We start from the raw sequence: 18,036 nt of genomic DNA, 5'->3' as shown, positions 1-18,036 counted from the left end.
GAAGGGCAAAAAGTAAACAGGATAAGTGATGAAAAATACAATTTTAAGCATTATTTTCACTCTGTTTCTCAAGTTTTATTAGAAACGGAGGTAAGGAGAAAATTATCCTGAAAGTGTCTCTTTAAGCATGTCTCATGTACTCCTGGGGGCATTCTGCAGCAAAAAATTAAAAATTCTGTGCACAATATTTTAGAATTCTGCAAATTTCATTTGTCAAAATAACACTGCATAATTGCCAGTTTCAATTATTTTGGTTTATTTCAAAATACCTGTCAGCAAGTATGTCTATAACAATACAGACACACGCAAAAATTCCCCCAGGATTAGAGAGTTAAAGAAGCCGATATGACAACGTAGTTCCTGCTTCTCTGCCCATTCTCTCCCCCCTCCGCCCATTTCCCGAGCCCAGCTGGGGGGCTAGACACCCAATCCCTCCCCCCCAGAACCCAGCTGCGGGCCCCCCTTGCCCCGACATCTGTCCCCCTCGCCCTCCTGAGTCCAGGGATCCAGAGGGAGAAACAGCCTGATGCTTGGTCCCGGGTTTGCATGGAGTTTCTATGTGCCACCCTCGCCTTTCCTCAGGGCATGCTGGGAATTGCAGCTGCCAGGAACCCTCTAGTTCCTTCTCCCTCCTTCCAGCAGTGTCTTCTATATGTAAGCTGGGATCTGTCGAGTCCAGTGGCCCCTAGTGATGGCTAGCAGTACTGCAGCCCATTTTTGTGCGGGAAAAGGAAATTCTGCACACACAATGTTAACTTCTGCAAAATTCTGCATTGTGCAGTAGCGCAGAACTCCCCCAGGAGTATCATGGAGTAGTTACTACTTTAGCAATATAACGTTCTCATTTACCAAACATGTATTCCTCATCCCTGTATCCATTATACAGAAGTGAATTGAATTCCATCACTAAACTCCAGTAGTTAAATCAGGGATTAATTTGGTCCTGTGTGTCCCGATTGAACAAATTATAAGGCATTAAGTATTGAGAAAATGTTATTTAAAAAATGCATAGTTATTCAGTTAAAAAACCAAAATGTTCTTCAGTTCCTACAGACCTATCCCACTAAGCCAAGTGCATATAAAAACAGGTTGGTATTACTTGCAATAATGGAAGAGTTCCCAAATTGTCTTAGTAGCATTTTTGTGGCTCTTTTGAGGACATCTATTTAAGATACCATTTATGCTGCTAGACAGAAGCATGCTGTTTTGAGGGAGAGAACTGAAGGTTTTTGGACTAATGAGGAAAAACTGAAAAATGGATTATTTGAGTCTTAGCTTTACACTTCTTTTTTTCCTCAGGTCAAAAAAGTTCTTTAGTTTTATAGAAGGTTGTTTAGTGAAGAACTATATGCAGAGACCCTCCACCGAGCAGCTTTTAAAACATCCTTTTATACGCGATCAGCCAAATGAAAGGCAAGTCCGAATCCAGCTTAAGGACCACATAGACAGGACCAGGAAGAAGAGAGGAGAGAAAGGTATGCAGACTTTTAAAATTAAGCCTGTGCTTACTTGTATATATTTTTAAAAACTGATTATTTGATATTCTACCAACTTCTGATTTTACAAAAAAATCTAAGACCATATAGTTATCATTGTATACAAAGCCTGTGGATTAAACTGAAGCTCACATCCAAATGAAGGTCTCCTTCTGTCTCTGGGATGAGATGACATTTGAATGGTTCCAAAATGTTGTATATAAATCTGATCATTTAAGATGGTCAGAACTGGATTGCTGAGGCCCTGTAGCAGGAGCTAAGTATTTTAAGATAAAAAAAATTGAAAGAGCCACATGGAATATTGTTTCCTCTTTCTTGCTAGACGAGACAGAATATGAATATAGCGGAAGTGAGGAAGAGGAGGAGGAAGTGCCTGAACAAGAAGGAGAGCCAAGGTAATAGTTGCTGATGGGAGGCTATTAAAAGATCTAGATAAATAATTTTATAACCTGCCTTGACAAATCTGGAGTATACTTCCTTTTCATAAGCCTTTACACCTGTTACTAAATATAATTAATCACAGACATTAACGAGACATGAACCTCAAAAGGTTTGAACATTCGCTCAGACCTCTGAACTTTTTTGAGGTCCCCATCCCGTCCACTCTAAACTTGGATACACGATAGAGGGACTTGATACCCTGTAGACCAGTGGCTCTCAACCTTTCCAGGCTACTGTACCCTTTTCAGCAGTCTGATTTGTCTTGCGTACCCCCATGGTTCACCTCACTTAAAAACTACTTGCTGACAAAATCAGACATAAAAATACAAAAGTGCCATAGTACACTGTTACTGAAAAATTGCTTACTTTCTCATTTTTACCACATAAATACAAAATAAATCAATTGGAATATAAATATTGCACTTACATTTCAGTGTATAGTATATAGAGCAATATAAACAAGCAATTGTATGAAATTTTAGTTTGTACTGACTTTGCTAGTGCTTTTTATGTAGCCTCTTGTAAAACTAGACAAATATCTAGATAAGTTGATGTATCCCCGGGAAGACCTGTGCGTCCCCCCCGGTTGAGAATCACTACTGTAGAGGTGGTGGGTGTGTGAGACTTAGTGTGTGTGTCTGGGGCAAAGTACACAGGTAGCTAGGGTTCTAATCAGACCTCTCTCAGAGTTTAAAGAGAGGATGTAGGCTCGGTTCAAGGACTGGGAAAAAGTTTGGGTTGGCTCTTTCTTTGCCTGACCTGGTTTGACATCTTCCAGAGAGAGTACCTGTTTGATATGCATCCAGTATGTTTATTTTGAAAGGCAAGAGATTAAAATTTAAACTAATTGTTTGTGTGTGTGTGCGTGTGCGCGCGTACTGGATAAGCTTTGGAGAAGGTATTTAATGGCTCTTTAGGCTCTGTGGCATGGGAGGCTTAACTTTCTGCTTTTGCAGTTCGATTGTCAATGTGCCTGGAGAATCTACCCTCCGACGTGATTTCCTGAGACTGCAGCAGGAAAACAAGGAACGTTCAGAGGCCCTTCGGAGACAGCAGCTGCTACAGGAACAGCAGCTCCGAGAGCAAGAGGAGTACAAGAGGCAGCTGTTGGCAGAGAGACAGAAACGCATAGAGCAGCAGAAAGAGCAAAGGAGGCGGCTAGAAGAGGTAGAAATAGAAGACTGGAGCTAAGGTGGCAGAGCTCCTGTTATGCTTATTGTCCCAAGAGCTTAAGAAATATTCCCTGTATATTGTGCAAGAACAATATATATCCATTAACTAAGATTTTCAAAACCAGGATCCTAAAGTAAGGCTCTTACATCCATGTGTAGATGTGGTAGTCTGATTTCCAAAAGTACTGAACACCCTGCAGCTCCCAGGAGGTAATTGATTCCAAAAGCCTAAATGCATTGCCTTGTATTTTGAATGGAGATAATTATGTATGTATATATCTATTGCTATTCAAAATACTAGGTCATTGGCCTAGAGACTTTTGGTGTAGCTGTACAGATGGGAAGACTTTTATGTTTAGTTATCAGTGTACAGCTTGCTTAAACCAGATCATGCCACTAAGATGGCTTTTAGAAATATCTGTCCATGGTATGTATCCGAGTTCTTTTCTTTTAGAGCTTTCTTAAACATCGGCATTTGGCACTAAGGCGTGGTGGATGGCAACCTCTTTTTGATGCAGGGCAGACTTGTGTAAGATACAGGAAGTAATTGTCCTACTCTAGTTGGTACTGGTGAGCCCCTCTGTTGGAGTAGTGTGTCCAGTTCTGGACAAATTGTGGAGAAAGTCCAGAGGAGAGCAACAAAAATGATGAAAGATTTTGAAAATCTACCTATGAAGAAAAGTTAAACAAAATTGGGCATGTTTAGTCCTGAGAGGGAGGGCACCTTTTTAACAGTCTTGTATGTTAAGGGCTGTTTTGCAGAGGACTGTAATCAATTGTTCTCCGTGTCCACTGAAGATAAAACAAGAAGTAATGAGCTTAATCTGCAGCAAGGGAGATTTAGGTTAGGTATTAGAAACACTTTAAGAATAGTTAAACTCTGGAGTAGGTTTCCAAGAGAGGTTGTGGAATCACCATCATTGGAGGTTTTTAGAACAGGTTGGACAAATACCTGTTGCCAATGGTGTAGGTTCACTTGGTCCTGCCTCAATGCGGGAGGCTGGACTTGAGGGCTTCTTGAGGTCCCTTCCAGGCCTACAATTCTATGTGTAGTAGCATAAAGGTATATGGTATAGAATACCCATTATTCGTTTTAGAAATGTCATAGGTAGCAAATCATACATCGTATACTGGATTTTTTCCCATTTGTCTTGTAGGAGACATGCCATTTGAATACATTTTTGTATCTATATCCATCTGAATTTTTTAACAAAACCCCAGGTACATTTTTGCATATTTACTCTTTGGGATATACTAATTGTTTGCTTACATAGTTTGTTTGGATTTTGTTTCTCAAAAGTTTTTTGTACATCACCTTGTCCCTTGTACATCTTAATTATTTTGTTTCTAAACATTCTTTATTTAAATGTTACTTACTAGCACAACAGCTAGTGAGTAAATAAAAGGTTCTTTAGGACCTGATGGATGGAAAGTTTTCTAAAAAATTTGGCAGACCAAAACTGAGTCTGGGGAGATGAAGTGAAACCAATCATTTGGCTCTTCAGGAAGTACAGGGTCAAATTCCAATTGTCCTCAAATGATCCTTGTTTGATTTGCTGTTACAGCTGTTCATTTGGCATGTAGTTCTTCATCAAAGCTATCTAGTTTTCCAAGCACTGATAATCTTTAACGATGCAACAAAGACCAGATTAGCTCCACATAGTACATCAAGTTTACACATACATTTACAATTCATAACTTTAAGATTTGCATTATGTATTAACCCAATAAATAGTGTAACATAAAATTTAAAAAAGTTTTGCAGGTTACCTTAAGACGTTTTTCCCAACCCCCTTCAAATGTGTGAGTAAATTTACTGCTTTTATAAGGAGGAACTGATAGCAAGGATCCAGCCACACATATTCAGCAGGAAGGGGCTATGAAAGCTTCTTTTCTCTTCTGTCTCCCCCCACCCTCCTCAAACTGCCAAGATAAATATCATTGTAATTCCAGGTCTTGGCCTGTCTTAAAGAGACTGTCAGTTGTGCAGCAATTTTATTATTTGGTCATAAAGGAGACTGGGGAAAGCTAAAATGAGATGCTTAGTTTTTACTTGAGTCAGGATTTGAATTAAAACTTTGGGGTGACCCTAATCTAATGATTTGTTAGTCCCCTGCATGATTATGTTAATCTGAAATCCCACTTAATACAAAAGTAAAACTTTTTTTTTCTTTTAAACATCTGAAAACTCTAGTTCCAGGCATTTTTTTTTAATAACTAAGTGGCGTAACCCATTTAATCAATATGACCTTTTTAATTTGAAATTGCTCTCAATACAAAAGGAAAAATGCTGCAAATAACAGAAACAGAACAATGTGTCTGTTTGCTAGAAAGAGTCTTAAAGTTTAGTTGAAGGAGTTATTTAGGTGTTAGAGGGTATGTGTAAATATGTGCAAAACTTAAAAAAAAGAAAATGCTAAATCAGGTGGAAGTTGCATTTAGGTCAATCCCACTCTCTCTTCAAAAAGGCCCTGTAAGTGAATGTTCTTATGTATTAAAAAAAACCAAACCACGATATTTGATATATATAAACCTACCTCCTTCAAGGATGGATCTGTGTGGAGATATGATTAGTTTTCTGTCTTTAGATAGCCTATCCTTCACTTGACTCTTCAGTTTATTCCAGCATAAGCATGTTGGATAGCTTTTCTTTTAGTTTATAAAATCATGTTTTCTTTTGCTTAAATGTATTCTTTCACCCTTTGTTAAAAAATCAGAGCAATTTTGAATAATTTGCTACTGCAAAAAAGACTTCAAACTGATCGATTACAATGCTTACTAAAATGCTTACAAGCATATGTAGTTCTTTTGAACTTTTTTTGTTTGGCTCTTCTATTCTTGGAGAAGCATCCATCCATCTGAGAGATTCTTAGGAAAACTTTAGCCAGAACAAACTTTCTTAAAGAGGGTGAGGGGAAGAAACATTCTTAGATAACATTCATATTGTGGCACAGAGTGATGAAAGCCAAGAAACCAAAAGGATGAACCTTTGTTCTTAACTTACTCTGTGTTATGAAGAAAGAAGAGCTTAATAACATGAGTTAAGAATAGTGTTGCTTTCAAATCCCCAGCTTTTTCGGTTTGGGTTTCTGGTGCTGCTTTTGGTTGGAGTGATGGAAGTTGCAATTTTTTTGCATTTGTGTTTGACATTCACTTGTGAGAATTAGAGGAACTTTTTAGACCATAGGTAGTCTCCCTGGACATGTTGCCGACATGTCTTTTTTTTTTTTTCCCCTTTCTTAAATTAAAATTGAGCACTTGTTCTTACAATTCTGGCACAGATCCTAGACAGTTTTGACTGAGACTGCCACAAGAACAGTGTTTAGGACTCATGCCAAAAGTGCATTATTCTTAGCAGTATTAGAGAGAAGATTGCCTTTTAAAAGGCATATAAGTGACTACTGAAAACAATTGTTTCAGAGACCTTATAATTTCTGCATTACTTAGAAGCAGGAAATTATACATTGCTGAAGTGTAGAAGATTATCTGAAGCTTTGCAAGTTTTTGGTTAGACGTATGCTTTTATATAACTATCACTTGTATGACACTTAAGACTTAGGTGTTTAAAAAAAGAAATCTGAGCTGTCCTAGACTTTAAATGTGCCTGCATCTGAGATTTTCTCTTCAACAAAATGGAAAAAAGCAATCCTGGGCTTAAAGGGAATGAAGTATCATCAGAATTAGTGCTTGCCAAAACTGAGTCTAGTTTTGATTTTGCAAAATGAGAACTAGTTGCGATGCAAGTCCAATTGTACCTGAGCCTCCATGACTAGATCTCCTAAGTGCTACAGTAATACAAATAATAAAAATAACCTCCACAGTTCAGAGGGTTCTGATATAATTGGTTCCAATTAAGCTGGGCACAACTGAGGTGGAGGGTGATTTTGCCAGGGCTTTGTTTTACAACACTAAAAGAGGAATGGTTTCCATCCAGGCTCCACTTCATTTGAATTGTCCACATTTTGGGTTGGTTACACTCTGGACTCGTGTCTAATATGATTATTTTATTGTCCTCGCCCCACCTTCAAGTATTCGGTCACCAACATTAATGCATGTATATATCTACCTTTATGTGGTTATAAGACAGCTATATAGAGGTGGTTTTATATTCTAATCTATGCATTCATCATTCGTGATTTCTTGTGTGAGCTAGGGTACTGTATTTGTTTTTATATGCAAACTAGCAGTTTGCATGTGTAGCTGCATTGCCCCCTTCTGGTAAATCACGATACACAGCATAGTCTGTGAGCTCAGACCTATAAAATCATGAACCATTATGAGACCTGAGTTAGAATGTATTATGGGTGACATTAGGAGGACAGTTATCAGGATCCTAGCAGTTTTATCATTGCTCTATCTGCGTCTCTTAGAAATTTACTTTCAGCACTCTGTAGCTTGCCTTTTCTTTAGTGGCTAGTTGTCTGAAAATAATCTGCTAATCTACATTCAGCATCACTTGAGGTTGGTCCTAGGCTACCATATCTCTCATCCAGCTAAAGAAGATCTGAAAGACTGTCTTGTAGCCACAGTGCAACAGCCTATGCCACCTAGCTAGCTCAGTATGTACAGGAACCAGGCTATATACCAAATGTTGTGTATTTTTTGTGACATGTAATTAGAGGTGTAGTAACTAATGCACTTATTTTTAAAATCAAGAAGGAAATTACATAAGCAGCATTTACAGTTTATATCTTAGACCAAAAAAATCTATCATGAGCGAACTTTCCTAGGGCAAGCTATTGTGAACATACCCTGTCACTCCTCAAAAAAAGTTTTTTAAAACTAGCCAGCGAGGTGATCTTAGGTTAAAAAGCACAAGTGCACAGTGGGAGGTCAGGTGGATCGTCTTGCTTTAAAAGTAAGGAAATCTTTAGCTTGCTAGTAGGATCATTACTCATGTCGAAAACCTCTCTCAGAGCCAACTTTATTTTTATCACAATACATCTCTCCTCTCCTCACTGGTTGAAAATAATTCTGTGTATTTAGTGTTTGCTGCTTCAGTGGCTTGGTTTTCACAGGCCATATTCAAAGAAAGGGAAGTCTTATAAGGTGGGCTCTGGATACTCGGTGGACCTTGGGAAGGTGGTGTTTTTGGTAAGCAGTGCCAGGTGCCTAGACTTCCATTCATTTAGCAAGTCAGCTAAAGTGGTGCTAACAGGAAGGTAGAACTGGTGTAGAGAAACTCCATCCCTTTGTGCGCTTTGGCACACAGACAACAGCATGGCTGTGCTTCAGAGATTTGCTTTAAGTGCAGACTGGTGGCAGAGGTTTGTATTTCTTTATCTTCTAGTGGGTGGTAAACATGCACTGTGGATGTTGAAACTCAAGATTTTTTTTTTTTAAATAGAATTTTATTCTTTTATTTACATCATGGTATGGGAAACTGGCATGTTCCTTGTGATGGGACCCCCGGGGTGCAACCTGGACTGTGGGACCACTGAACCCTCTGTCCCACCAACTTTGGGGTATCCTTCCCACCCCGTGATGCTGTTGCCACGCTACAAACCTCTGACAGGTACTGCACTTACACAGACCTCCACAGGCAGGGGCACATCCATTTGAGTTACGCGAATGCTTTGCCAGCCAACAAGAGAGAGGCTCCAATCAGTTCCCCCCCAGCTCTCCAGCCTTGCAACCCAGAACTGTACCATCTTGCCCTCGTCAGAAGCCTGACCAGTGTAAGTTCATTACCCAGTCCGCCCCTCTCTCGATGTGGAAAGGACACACACTAGCCTTTGTAAAGTGAGCTGAGATTTCACAAGCACTTCAACCAAAGCACACTGTTTTAGGTAAAATATAAAACAGATTTATTAACTACAGAAATAATCACTTAAAAGCAATCTAAGTAGTAAGCGTAGAGATCAAAGTTGGTCACCTGAGAAATAAAAGTAAATTCACAATCTGAGTTCTATAAACTAAACAGGATTTGAATCAAGCACTGACTCACCCTGACAGATGGTAGAAACAGTTCGCAGAGCTTTAATACACAAGCTGGAACTGTCTTCCAGCCCAGAACCACTCTCCCCAATTCAAAGTCTTTGTCCTCCAGACCTGTTATCAGGTGTTGAGTTGTGGGGGGGTGAGGCCAGGTCATGATGTCACTTCCCCTGCTTTTATTGTTTCTACCAGCTTGCTGGAAAGATCTTTAGCTATGATATGGGTCAAGCAGTGTGAATCTGGCTACTCTACTGTTGTACCTGAAAGGTTGGCTATGGGCGTCTCCCAACCTTACAACATATTTCAATAACACACACACAGGAAAACTTCCATAACTTCACGTACAATGATAGCACATACAATCCAAGAGGATATTAATGTTCAACAGATCAAGACTTTTAAAATGATACCTCACAAGGAATACTTTGTACAAAACATATCATTATATGACATTGTTGAATATGGGGGTTCCAGGCTGCTGCTCTGAGGTACAGAGTGCTACACTCTTCCAGTCAATTTTGAACTCCTTTGTTGTTTTTGTTTGTTTGTTGCTATCTTATCAGGTGTTTCTATTTATGCTGAAAACCTCTCCATAGCTTCAAGAAATGATAGATTCATCTCATTAAAATGACCCAAACTGTGTCCATCTTCCAAGGAATGAAAGAACTGGTCCAAGATTTGCAATATGTCCTGTATCGTGTCAGTAAATACTGTTAGACAGAAACTGGTGTCAGATTGAAGGTGGAATATCTTGTAAACCATGAAGATGAGAAACACGTGCTGGGATTCTCGTCTTCCCAATGGTATACCAATTCCATTTCTAGCTCTGGTATGACATGAAGATGGACCTTAGAACTGCATTATTCTCATTATCTATCTTTCTTTCTCCAAGCTTATTAGTGACACTAACTAAGCAGCTGAGTGTCTCATGAGCCACTGAATTGCATATTAAGGATTTATATAAATTGATAGATGGTATAAAGTATTTCTTTTAGGTAGAGCAAGTATAGGTCTCTATCTCTGACTTGATTTTTAGCTGTCAGTATTTTGAGAACAGCTCGAGTTGGAATGGGAAAGGAGGATAGCAAGAAAGCAATCCGAATAATATAATTTTAAGATCTGTTATCATGACCTGACAGGGCTATAGATACTGCAACAAACCAGCGTAGTTTGTTTATTTCTGGCCCCGCAGCAATAAATAGAAAGAATTGTTGATCTATGACAGGGGTAGGCAACCTATGGCATGCGTGCCGAAGGCGGCACACAAGCTGATTTTCAGTGGCACTCTCACTGCCTGGGTCCTGGCCACCGGTCTGGGGGGCTCTGCATTTTAATTTAATTTTAAATGAAGCTTTTTAAACATTTTAAAAACCTTATTTACTTTACATACAACAATAGTTTAGTTATATATTATAGACTTATAGAAAGAAACCTTTAAAAAATGTTAAAATGTATTACTGGCACGCAAAACCTTACATTAGACTGAATAAATGAAGACTTGGCACACCACTTCTGAAAGGTTGCCTACCCCTGATCTATGATGACTATTTGTGTCCAGAAAGTATTTTTGCCTTTGCTTTTTGGGAGTCAAGAAATTTTCTTAAGCCTAGAATTAATTTCTTAGAAAAAATTATGTTTAAGAAGTGTTAGAGCAATTGTGTATAAGAAGAGTTAGAGCTAATAAACATGCATCTTAACTAAGCACAGTTTGTTGCCTCTTGCATTCTCTGGACAATCAAGTTGTTCTGCTTCATAACTTAGAGCCCGTGAAACTTGATTAGCCAAGAGGCACCTGAATGTTTTCACTTAAATACAGAATTTGTTTGACAAGAGATTTGTAGATTCTGAAACAAAAGAGCCCACTTAACCCTTTTTAATGTGCTTTAAAAACAAGTAGTAAAACCCAAGAACTCCACTGTTTTCCTGAGCTGTCTTTGCTATTTTTGTATCTCTACTCATTGAAGAGAAGTTGTTTAAATCACAGAAATCTAGGTGCCTACTTAGAGGGAAAAATGGAAAGGTTGTGTGTGTAGAGACATCTAGAATACATACTGGAGGAAAGAGCATAATTATGTCTAATGAAATTAGAAGAGAAGGAAGGTGGTGGTGAATCCCAGGTAACTCTAAAGAAAAGCAGGAATGTTGCCAATAGATGTGGTGTGGGTATATGTGAACAAATATGTCTAAGAAAGCTGCATAGCTTCCAAAAGCGCTACTAGTCAAGAAGCACTGGAAGTGTAGAGCATTAGCTATGTATTTCTGAGCCTTAAACTGCATTAGTCACCTTCCTCTCAACCACTCTCCTCTACACCCGTGGCAAAGTGTGTTGATTCCAGGGGGAAGAAAAAAGCAGTTGCATTTTTACTTACTGTACAATGAGCAGTCAAGTTGTGTGTGTACTTAGTAAAGCAAGCAGCAGGTGCAGGAAGGGACGGGAGTGAAGCATGGCCTTTAGTGCTTCAGTGTGCACAATTGCAGAGAGAGCACCTATAGCCATGGCCATGTGAACTCCATCACAGGTTTGACTAAATTCTCTGGCAAGGCCCCTGCTCACTGTGGCATTCTTGCTCAGCAGACTACTGATTCTGTGGCAGCTTCAGATAAACCAAAAATTTGAATTTTTATTGAATTAAATGTGAAAAAGAATAATCATTATAGTTATCTCCTTTTACAGGTCTTCTAAATTTTATTCTCAACGAGTTGTAGAGTTCTGTATTAGAAGCACGTAAGCATGTTGTAGAAATTGTCAGGGGAGATAGGTTTTGGCAGCTAAGCAGGAGACAGCTGGGTCTCTTGGCACTTGAGGACGCGTGGGAGGCAGTTTGAGATTTTGAGGTAGGCACATTAGCTGGACGGTTCTGCTACAATTATCAGCAGTTAGACTGAAGCATAAATATCAGTCTTGCTTACTAAATTTGTGCTGTATGGACATGAATCTTTCAGTTCACACCTCTCAGAGCTATTGTTCAGGGCTGTCTGCAGAGTCAAGCAGACATCACTGCACCAGCTTACATTTGATTCATATTTGGAAGCTTATCTGTGCAACCATAAAGATGTAAACTCGTGTTTCTTGATTTTCAGAGGTTTAAAAATAGGTGCTGTAAGCGTGCAGACTCACCCCTGCGGTGCCTCCTGCTGGTCTCTCAGGGAATTAGCTTGATTTCCAGCCCGGAGCACCCTCTGCAGGCTGGTAATCCACTACCGCTTGGCCGCCAGGTCCCTCTCTGGATTCCAGTGCCCTGTTAGCTGGGGTGCTGCCCCCTGGCAGTAACGCCTTTCTCTCAGGGTCTCCCCTCCCCGGGAAACCCCCATCCACTATCCTCACCTCGCCTCAGTATATGGCTACTGCCAGGCATCATCTAGCCCCCACACTCTGGGGCAGACTGCAGTATCAGCCTACTCATCACTGGCAAGGTTGGGTTTGGACCTGCTGCCTTGGCCTACCCCTGGGCTGCCCTCTGCAACCCCCAGTACCTATTAGCCCATGCTAGGCCGCAGCCTGGGACTTTCCAGACTGGAGCTCCTCAGCCTTTCCCCAGCCCTGCTTCACTCAGGTACCCTGTCTCTAGCTCCCTGCAGCCAGGCCCTTCTCTGTCTACAGGCAGAGGGAGACTGTTTGGGCTCCTGGCTCACAGTCTTTTTATACAGGCCAGCTGTGGCTTGATTGGGGCATGGCCCAGCTTCAGCTGCTTCCCCAATCAGCCCAGCTTTTAGAGCTGCAGCCCTCTCTAGGGCTGCTTTTTAAACCCCTCAGGGCAGGAGCGGGTAACCACCCCGCTACAGTGCATTTTATGTGTGGAAAGGTGAGGCACTTCTGGGCAGCCTCAGTTCTTCATTAACAAATTTTTTTGCCAGTGAATTAATGTATGGTGCCTTTTCATCAGTTGGGTTGTTGCACCAGCAGTTAAATTCTTAGCATATGACACATCATGTTGACTAAAAAGCTTATCAAATATTCATGGATTGTTGTTTTTGCTGCAAGTGATCCAGAAAGGGATTATTTCATTTCATTTTCTTTTTTTGGCAAAATTTGGATAATTCAGAAGGTGACTGATTGCATGTTACTACCTGACTGCATTCTTTCTTCAAAGATGCTTGGCTTTGAACTTTACATCTGGTCTTGGGGCAGCAGCAGCAGTGAACCCCTTAGTGTTTGGGAAAACGTTATATGCAGCGTTGTGAAGAAGCTCAAGAGTATAACTGACGATGTCAGGATATTTGCCTTTTATGTACGGTAAAATTTACTGCACATTAAAGAACACTCTTTTGTTAGTTGCTGGGGCCTACAAACCTTACTTACCAGCCTTCCTGTAGAAATCAACCCCAACTTTCTCTCTTTGGTAACCATAAAAGTAACATTTTATTTTTTTCTCCTGCTCTAGCAACAAAGAAGAGAACGGGAAGCTCGAAGGCAACAAGAGCGTGAGCAGAGGCGAAGAGAACAGGAGGAGAAAAGACGTCTAGAAGAAATGGAGAGGAGGCGTAAGGAAGAGGAAGAGAGGAGGAGAGCAGAGGAAGAGAAGAGGAGAGTGGAGAGAGAGCAGGTGAGTCCATGATACAAATATATTAGGTTTTTTGTTCTATTTTTAAAAAAAATTAGTTAAATATAAAAGAACTAACACCGAAGAGTCCAGCCAACCTCTCTGTTGTCCTTGACAAAAAACACAGAAAAGTAGAACATAAAGCTCTATGGGGAAATAAAGTGACCTTCATGTTGCTTGCAAAGTGAAGTCTTAAATGTCGCCCACAGAAGACACTAAGCTAAATTTACACCCAGCATTTGTCTAAAATCCTCTGAAGATGGAATCTGCAAATACTGAAAATGGGTTCTTGATTCTCTTTGTTGAACAGTAGCTCTCACAGGATCAGCCAGGTCCAGAAGACCTCAGAGGAAGATAGACATATTATTTGTAATGCTTTGGCATGCTGGATGAGTTAAGTCAAAGGCTTAGTTATAACTCTGAATATGCTGAGTTGAAATATGAACCCGTAACACTATATTAATTTGAGTTGTACCATATTTTCCTTTTCTATGTGTGTGTGGAGGGGGGAATCCACAGTCGTGTATGCCAATTCAAACAACATTTAGACTATCTTATGTACTGTAAAGGTGTTTTTAATGTTTAAAGTACAAGCGAGGTCTTTCAAATTGTGTGTCACTGAGCTGTGGAACTTATGCATGAAACCTGCACACTTAAAAACCCGTTATAAACTTTAATCAGGGTAATTACTTTGTGTGCTCTTCAAATACTCATTCCAAATGAAGGGCCCAATCCTGCTTTCACAGATGTCAATACCAAAATTCCCAGTAATTTCGGTGGGAGCAGGATTTGGCCAGAAATATCTAACATCTACTTAAAGGTGTGGTACCTTTATATTATGGACTGTTGCCCTTCTGAATGCAATGGACTTTTTGTTTTTGTTTTAAGACATTTTGGAGTGATGGGGCACAAAATAAAAGTTTGAGCCTACTGGATGAATGAATGAAGCATAATTTGCTTTTAGGCAGATGCCTTTTATCCCAAGTAGCACCTTAAAATGTTTAGATGCTAATTATGAAATCACAGAAATGCAGTGGCAATCATTAACTGAGACAGTCAAATTGTGCCACTACATGTTTTAAAGAAATGTAACACGTTTCCTCTTTATTTTTCTTAACCTGACCTGTGGACTTGCCAGGGTTCCTGTGATAAGCTGGTGTACATCATTGATCTATCATTAGACTTTTCTGTAGCTCCCGTCTCCATAACACTGACTCATTAATTTCTTTATGCATACACTGTACGTGTGTGTGTGTATATATGTTGCACGCATGCATATATTACATACTTCCATTATTTGCATGATAGGATGTTATCTGCTTGGATAGGGTGCTTCATAGTTAGAGTTGGTATAGGGGGCTTGGTGACATAGTGGGTAAACGTATTAGCTTTTGACCTCTCGATGTAGGTTTAACTATGGCTAGGTCACAAGAGAAAGTGAGTTTGTTTGGTCTAAAATCTGTTTCCTAGTGGATGTTTGTTTGTGTCATAACCATCGCATAATTCAGCAAGATTGGCAGTGTCTGCTTAGGAGAGGCTTCTGATTGGGCTAGTAGGGGAGATGGCAGGTCAGGTGTGAACTGCATTTGGCAGAGCCCCCGTGGGGAAGCTTGCGCAAGGTCTGCCTATACTAAGCCTGGCTCTTGCTGTTGCTAACTGTTCATCACACAAGTATGAAAAACTAATTTTTAATAAAACTTGCATGTGATTTTGTGTTGGCTGTATTGAGTAAGACTTGCTGTGTTTAACTCTCAAACTTTTAAGTGCATTTGCTTCTTCTGAAACCACTTTCAAAATACATAAACAAGCTATGGCCCATGCCCTGAATATTACAGTAGTGCAAATGAGGATACATCAGCCAACTAAGAATTGTAGATTATAGGGTTTTCTAAATTGTTCTCTAGGCATTAATCCAGCACTAAGGGAATTTATTACTAAAGATGACTGGGAAAGTAGCTTGTGGTGTTCCACTCAGGTGGTTCTGATGCATTCCTTTTGAATAAATTTATTGCTGGGTAATTTCTATGTGACAGGAGTATATCAGGCGACAGCTAGAAGAGGAGCAGCGGCACTTGGAAATTCTTCAGCAGCAGCTGCTCCAGGAGCAGGCCATGTTACTGGTAACGCACTGTATCTGTTTTGTTCAGTAGCTATAGGATTCATTCATCTGGCCAGTCCTAGGCTTCCCTTAGTCGGACACAGCTGCACCTACTGTATGAACAATGGAGCTTGATTAAAAGGCCATTTATGCTAGTGTAGTGGGCTGACAGGCACACATGAGAAGTACTGTGTGGTCATACTGCTTTCTGTGCAGTAAGAGGAGGATTTATGTTAAAGTTGAACAGTTTGGTTTGGTGGTCAAGTTTTTGAACAGACCTTGGCATTCAGTGAAGAACTAGAGTGCTTATGCTGCAGATCAAAAGCACATGATATGTGAATCAACCCCAGGATACAATGGCCTAGTGTTGTTCCAAATCATTGTTTTTTGAACATTACAGTGGATTTACTTTAAATAATTTTGTATTAAAATACATTTTGCTGTAGCTCTCCAGTTCCGTCAAGGATAGCAAAACACTCTCAACTTTCCCAACAGGAAACATATATGCCATTTTGGTCCAACTTAGTTCTCTATACCTTACACTTAAGGGGGAAAAAAATGAATTTTTGTTAGGGATGGAGAGGGGAAATACCTTCCATAAGTTCTGTGTCACGTCTTGAATTACTCACACGTTTTCTCAAAGGAATACAGATGGCGAGAGATGGAGGAGCATCGACAAGCAGAGAGACTCCAGCGCCAGTTGCAACAGGAGCAAGCGTATCTCCTGTCACTGCAGCATGATCACAGGCGGCATCAGCAGCAGCAGCAGCAGCAGCAAGAAAGGAATAAACAAAGCTATCATATCCCTGAGCCTAAGTCCCATTATGAACCTACTGAAAGAGCACGTGAGGTAACTTTTGCTCTCTGATATTATTCCCGTTATGTGCTCTTCTGTCCTCAGTGATCAAACATCTTGACCGCTATGATTCCGTTATAACGGGGCTCAAAAGAATTGAAAGCCAAAGTACCAAAATGAGATGTTGGGTAGTCATTTCAAAAGTGACATAGGCTCCTATGAGGCTCACTGTGGAATTTAGAAGCCTAAATCACTTTTGAAAATCGGAATTAGGTTTTTAAGTCATTTAAGGTACATTTGCACAGAACAAAACAAAACAACCCATGGCAGCGAGTCTCAGAGCCTAGGTCAACTGACCCAGGCTCATGCTGCAGAGCTAAAATTAGCAGAGCAGATGTTCTGGCTCAGGCTAGATCCCTAGGCTCAGAGGCCCAGGGATGCATACATATAAAGGATGGAAAGAAAAGTTCTCAACGAGAGCAGCAGTGAGAACTGGTTTCAAGTTTGTTAAATCACAGTAGTTTCACCTACTTCATAGTGGACATGTATTTTTATCATGAGCAGCACTACTTCAAGGGCTGGTCCATCTGTGTATGTCACTGTGGTTCGCATGCGCTCCATGCAGCTTAAGTTATAAAATTCTTGCAAGTAGTGTCTGCTGGTCTGCGATGTGGCCTGGTCTTCCTTGTGCTTCCAACTGAAGGAATAAAGAGGGGAGCAGACCGACTGCCTCTCCAGTTCCTTCTTACCACTGCATGACCTTGGTTGGAACCTCCCGTGTCTGCAGCTCTCCGTTGGATTTCTTCAATCTGTAAATATTTCAAAGATTGCCTTAGTGCCTTTTTGTATAGTTCCCTACAATTAGTAAGTTTTAAATAGTTTTTATAGATTTTACCAGAGTTTTTTTGCCCTAGTTAGATAGATTCCCTGCCTCCCACCCCATTACAGGTATTGGATTATGCCATGAAGTAAGCTGTGAGGCCACAGTTGGATTCAGGCTGAAGGACTCCAGGTACATTGGTCTGAATCAACATGGAATGTGCCTCCCGGCACGAGGTCCAACTCTGTTGCAGAGCAATCCATACCCACAGATGCCCTGTTGTGGTCTTATTGGGAAGGCAAAGAACGCTCGCAGAAGCATAAGAACCAGGTCTTCCTCTACGACTGCTTCAAAGACATCTGACACAGCTCTGCCTAAATCGAGCAAATCTGCTTGTTCAACCCCTAAGGGCTACTGCTGGCGGTACCATCACTGTCTCTTACTCTGGCCACACGGAGCCTCTCTCCTCTGCCCCCTTTGGCATAAGTGGATCCTACCCCTTGCTCTTGGGAGATCAGAGACTTGTACTACACCAGAACATGTCTTTGCTCTTCCCGAGTTTCAGTTTCCCACAGCATCAGGACCTTGTCTCAGGAGATCTTACTGTTGACAGAAGCCTATCCCCTCTTCCATCTGCCACCTGGGCCTTTCCTCTGTTGGAACTGTTGGTATCTCCATTGGATCTGGAGCCTTTCTTCTCGTCTTTGGGAAAATCTGAACCACCAGAAGAGTTAT

At 40.6% G+C, this 18,036-nt stretch overlaps 1 protein-coding gene across 11 annotated transcripts in view; it reads left to right on the top strand.

Moving 5' to 3' along the window:
• MAP4K4 (mitogen-activated protein kinase kinase kinase kinase 4) overlaps positions 1-18,036 on the top strand; it is a 237,996-nt gene that overhangs the window by 166,951 nt on the left and 53,009 nt on the right. For 9 of the 11 annotated variants that reach the window (XM_039531327.1, XM_039531333.1, XM_039531317.1 and 6 more), the window contains exons 10-15: positions 1,300-1,475; positions 1,819-1,891; positions 2,894-3,104; positions 13,429-13,590; positions 15,621-15,707; positions 16,329-16,535. In XM_039531327.1, coding sequence (XP_039387261.1) covers positions 1,300-1,475; positions 1,819-1,891; positions 2,894-3,104; positions 13,429-13,590; positions 15,621-15,707; positions 16,329-16,535 — 916 coding nt within the window. The remainder of the gene's footprint in view (positions 1-1,299; positions 1,476-1,818; positions 1,892-2,893; positions 3,105-13,428; positions 13,591-15,620; positions 15,708-16,328; positions 16,536-18,036) is intronic. The other 2 variants (XM_039531344.1, XM_039531398.1) reach the window with 1 other exon arrangement.

Source organism: Mauremys reevesii, linkage group 1 (genome assembly GCF_016161935.1).
Source record: "Mauremys reevesii isolate NIE-2019 linkage group 1, ASM1616193v1, whole genome shotgun sequence".
In the NCBI taxonomy this organism is placed as follows: domain Eukaryota; kingdom Metazoa; phylum Chordata; order Testudines; family Geoemydidae; genus Mauremys; species Mauremys reevesii.
This window is presented reverse-complemented; position numbering and strand designations above follow the sequence as displayed.